This window comes from Berghia stephanieae, chromosome 1 (assembly GCF_034508935.2).
Source record: "Berghia stephanieae isolate SIO BIC M18660-M18661 chromosome 1, UCSD_Bste_1.3, whole genome shotgun sequence".
In the NCBI taxonomy this organism is placed as follows: domain Eukaryota; kingdom Metazoa; phylum Mollusca; class Gastropoda; order Nudibranchia; family Aeolidiidae; genus Berghia; species Berghia stephanieae.
Window position 1 is genome coordinate 92,152,005 of NC_088360.1, and position 5,000 is coordinate 92,157,004.

General features: G+C 35.6%; 1 protein-coding gene across 5 annotated transcripts in view; it reads right to left on the bottom strand.

Moving 5' to 3' along the window:
• The window catches only part of LOC144962082 (uncharacterized), a 28,201-nt gene that overhangs the window by 14,961 nt on the left and 8,240 nt on the right, over positions 1-5,000 (bottom strand). For all 5 annotated transcript variants that reach the window (XM_078895046.1, XM_078895057.1, XM_078895064.1 and 2 more), the window contains exons 3-4: positions 2,427-2,576; positions 777-1,029 (exon numbers count right to left, since the gene is read on the bottom strand). In XM_078895046.1, coding sequence (XP_078751172.1) covers positions 777-1,029; positions 2,427-2,576 — 403 coding nt within the window. The remainder of the gene's footprint in view (positions 1-776; positions 1,030-2,426; positions 2,577-5,000) is intronic.

Genomic DNA, 5,000 nt, shown 5'->3' on the forward strand with positions numbered 1-5,000 from the left:
ACCATGAGCGTAAATGTAAGGTCACTGTGGAATATAACAATTAATGTGTTAAAACTCATGTTTGCTCTCCGTGGCAAATGTCTTTGTCAAATGCTTAAAACGTACCGGGTGACTCGTCTCAAGTATAAATATATACAGCAATAGCCTGCCAAATTATAGTAAAAGTAAGTGCTAAAATCACTCTTTCCTTGCGACCTAAAGAGTAAGAAATAGAAGTAAAGTTTCATATAGCTGATGACGGAATAAATATAACATTGTCCGAAATACACATGTGATCAACCGTCTCAAAAAGGTTATATATCGGGATGAATGGGTCACCGAAAAATGAATTTAGAAATACAATGATACAAAAAACGAACTTTAAGTTTTTTTGCAATGTGAGATATTCTTCTTTTTTTTCCCAACATAATGAATAGGATGAAACCACGTTTCATGTTTGTGGTCATGATTCAATTCCTATCACCTACTTCATCCCGGCATTGAGACTTTGGGTCACTATTATGAAAATAAAGTGCATAATATATATTGTGATCCAACGCCTATCCTGGTGTGATGTCTGAGTGAAGAACGTGTCAACGCATATTTTAAACTAAAATAATTTTTTTAATGGGAGATTTCAGTCTTTTGAAGTTCAACAAATTACAATCATAATTTTGTAAGGAGTACAAATTAGCTAAAGATTCACATGTTTGATTTTTATCTTCAGCACCTAATCCTCATGGTGCATTTTATCGCTGTAAATTAATATTATTACAGAGGAGGTAAAGAAAACAAACCTTGCAATAGTTGTTCGTAGGTCAATGTCTCGCCACTCTTCCTGTAAATATCGTTGACGTCTTGTTTTAACAAACTTCCTTCGTCAAGTATCTTTGAATTTAGCTGGTAAAAATCTGGGTGGTTGATGTAAACCCGCTCCAGGGCAAGACGGGATCCGGGGTTTAAGTCGTGCCTCTTGAAGTCTTCGTCCTCCACAGGGATCTGTTTAAGGGTGGCTGTCTTTCTCTTCATTGTGTCATTCATTGATGTGACCTGGATTTGAAAAAAATATGTGGTTAGGATGTCGTCCTCTCATAGCTTCGTTGTCTATGGATCCGAAGTTAAACCTGATTTTTTCAGCGCTAAAAGGACGCAACAATTGTTTGTTACTCTTTGTATTGGACGTTGGTCTATCTTAAAGTACTTCTACCAGATCCCACAGGCCACAGAATGGACAGTGGTCAAAATAAATTCGGGACCGATACCAGTGTCTTTACGTTTGAGGCGAATATTCTATCAATTTTGCTAGTTCTGTAATGATTTGCCAGATAAATCGATAATCTCTATATAAGTAGGAGCCGCACTGCACTATTTATAACGTACCATCCATCATATTATGGAAGTGAATAAATTGTGGAAAGAAGGTTGATTTTAAAAATGTTTTTATATTATTTGTAGTCTTTTTTTTTTTCCTTGTTGCTTTGCTGGCCTTTGAGTATAAACACAGCTTTTTAAATTTTCATCTATGCGTTATACCATACCATACAAACACACCACAAACTTCGATAAAACAAGTTCGAGAATTGTACACGCAAGAAAGATGACGAAATCGTTTACAATCGGAAATGAATGAGCAGGTAATGTCTCTTGTTTCTATGGTTTATTCCTGACTACGACTTATGACTTTATAATCTGTCACAAGAAATCATATATTATGCAAGAATTATTACATCCGAAAGACAATGTGAAATTCTTGGCCAACAAATACTTAGATGATGACTTACATCCTTGCATTTCTATATTTAATAAAACGGAAATAGCTAATTCCGCTTGGTATCTCTTCAAAATTAGGGCTAAGCTTTCATATGCTGGAAAAGGAATAAAAATACAGACAACGACAGAATGTACCATGGACTCTTGATCAAACCTGAGGAATACCATGCATCCCTTTTTTTTATTTGGCCAGAAAACGTTAATACAAATATTGATCGATTGAAAAGGCACTCACTTTGGGTTTTTTTTAATTTTAACCCTGATACTTCTTTGAAGAATCAGGTTTGACACTTTTTGAGAGGTCGTTATAAGTTTTGGCCAAAATGATGAAATGTGGTTTGTCTGAAAACGGCGAAGTATTTTGTCATGCTGTTGACCAGTGTTTTGGATCGTTTTTTGAAATCGTAGACACTTTCAACTTTTGCATAAAGGCTTTTACATCCCACTCGTCACAATACACAAAACGTGCATTGATCTTAATGAGAAAAAATAAATATGATGTCAAAATCCATTACATAATACATGAAGTTGCTTTGTAGAGTGACTATTTTATTGTTTTATGCCGGTATATTATATGCAGTGTCAAAGTGATGCACCATTTTTTTTTAATGTGCACACCCGACTGAAAAGCAAAACTTTAGACACTCGGGCAAGGTCAATCATAAAATCAAACTCACTTGTGTGGGTACATAAGTACTTGAATCATTCGTGGCTGCGGTCATAATAGTCCTGGACTGCTGTTTGGAGTTGGACGATGTCGAAGATGATGTTGATGTGGTTGAGGCCACTGTGGTGGTTGATGAGGTCGTTTTAGTATTTTTAGTGTCCTGGTAAAATATTTAGTCATAAAAGTGAAAACAATAATTCATAGTACTTCTTGATAGGTTACAAGAAGAATCATGACGCGACAACGACGACAATGATGATGATGATGATGATGATGATGATTATGATGATGATGATGATTATGATGATGATGATGATAATGGTGATGATGATGATGGTGATGATGATGATGATGATGATGATGGTGATGATGATGATGATGATGATGATGATGATGATGATGATGATGATGATGATGATGATGATGTTGATGGTGATGATGATGATGATGATGATGGTGGTGGTGGTGGTGGTGGTGGTGATGATGATGGTGATGATGATGATGATGATGATGATGATGATGATGATGGTGGTGGTGGTGGTGGTGGTGGTGGTGGTGGTGGTGGTGGTGGTGGCGATGATGGTAAAAACAAAGGCACTGTTGGAAATGAAATTCACAAAGGAAATGCCAATAAAAACATCTAGAACAATATCAGCACCGTCAACTATAACGTATAAGATAACAGTGGGATTTAGTGGTGTTTATTGAAAGCATAGAGCTGAGACAAAGACTAAGCAGTCCCTACCTGCAGGCATCTGGTTTGGTGAGTCGTGAGTAACTATGTCACTATATAGTTGTTATATTATTATACAGAACAGGTAGGGTAACACAAACAGTCTCTGACAAAACACAATTTTCTTTATTATGACCAGAAATGGTTTTTCTTCAATTATCGATAGATTAAGATCCATTACCCTCAATCTAGGCGCACATATTTGTAGGCCTGATAACTGAGATCAGTTATAGATAGGCTTCATTTGACATTTTTACAATAGACAATATATTGCGTCGGTTTGAGAGTACAAATGTCCGTTGTAACAATGAGCCCGTAACAATTTGAATCATAAGACCTGCAAAATTACACACGTCGCTCTCCACTCAAACCTGAAACTTCTTCCAAATCTTTGAAATCTCAGGTTTGTGATTTTTATTTATTTATTTATTTATTTTTGATCAAGCAGAGGTTCATCTTCGTTAATCAATCGTTATCTGAAGTAAAAGTTTTGTCGGGAAAAAATGTTTTGAAATGTGTTTCATACAGTTGTCAGGGAAAACGGCTTAGATCTACTACTTACTACCTAGTACATTATACTTCTTGGCCTCATTTATCCACCTCGCCATATTTTTGTTATCAAAGCAAGGATCATTACATCAACCCTCGTCATCTTCACGTAGCCTTCCTGTCTAGTATATTTCCTTGCCAGTGGGCCGGTAAGTACAATTCCAGATTTACTAGTTTGTGGTTTGTAATGGGAGAGAAGGCCTAAGAAGTCTAAGACAGAGCAGTATTTCATTTGATTCGAAAAATAAACACCTCTCCCAACCCCTCTGCAAAAAAAGAATTGAATAAACGGTGTGCCTGTGGTCTACACATAAAGATATAGCTTATTTTTTAAAACAGTAGGAAATAATATTCATCCTCTCTTTTATATTAGGTTGATGATCAGTAGTGTTATTCATTGTATTTGTAGTAGGTGGTTCGCTCAAGTTTTTTGTTTGTTTTGTTTTGTTTTTGTTTTTTGTTTGCTTTTTGTTGTTTTTTTTTTTAGTTTGTTTGCTTGTTTACTTTTTGTTGGGGGGGGGGGAACATTTGTGTTTCAGGGGAAAAATACAATTAATCCCACATGGGAAGAGATAAGAGTTTGGGAAGGACAACACTGAAAGATAAAATTAGATGGGAAATGGGATGCAGAGAAAATAGGAAATATTAAACCGATTACAAAAATCCTTGAAATGTCAGGAGTTGGGAAGGCAGAATGCAATAACTTGACGTCGTGACCGATAAGGAAAAAAAAAGCAACAAAACAAAAAAAATAACGTAGTATCCAACTTCTAGGAAAGGAAATGACCGGATTGACCCCTCGTCAATACTCGTAGAGCAATTGATTGCATGATTGACTGATTGATCGGTTGGTTGGTTGATTGGTGATTGAATTAAATGATACGTATTTTAAAAAGATCAAATATAAAGGGCTTGCTCTTTCTTGTCGTATTTTTTGGGGGACTGAATTATTGTGTAATTTACACAAAACGCCGTCAACGAGCAACAGTAAAGCTAATGCATAAAATCATCATGATGTGTAAAATATGTAAAGTTGTTGTCCATGTCGGTTACTTTTTTGAATTAGGGAAATAGTGTATATTTTCCAAAAATGATTTCTTTTCCCCACCAATTATTCGATTTTATTTTTTTTTTAATGTGTACCGCCCTTATCAACATATTTGTCTTGATTGAATCATATTCTTACTTACAAGAATGATTCCATTAACCGTCAAGTCAAAAATGCTTCTATAGTCTTAAATAGGTAATAGAACATGGCAGAACAAGACTGAGAGTACACGTAACGAGACAAAGAGCCAGACT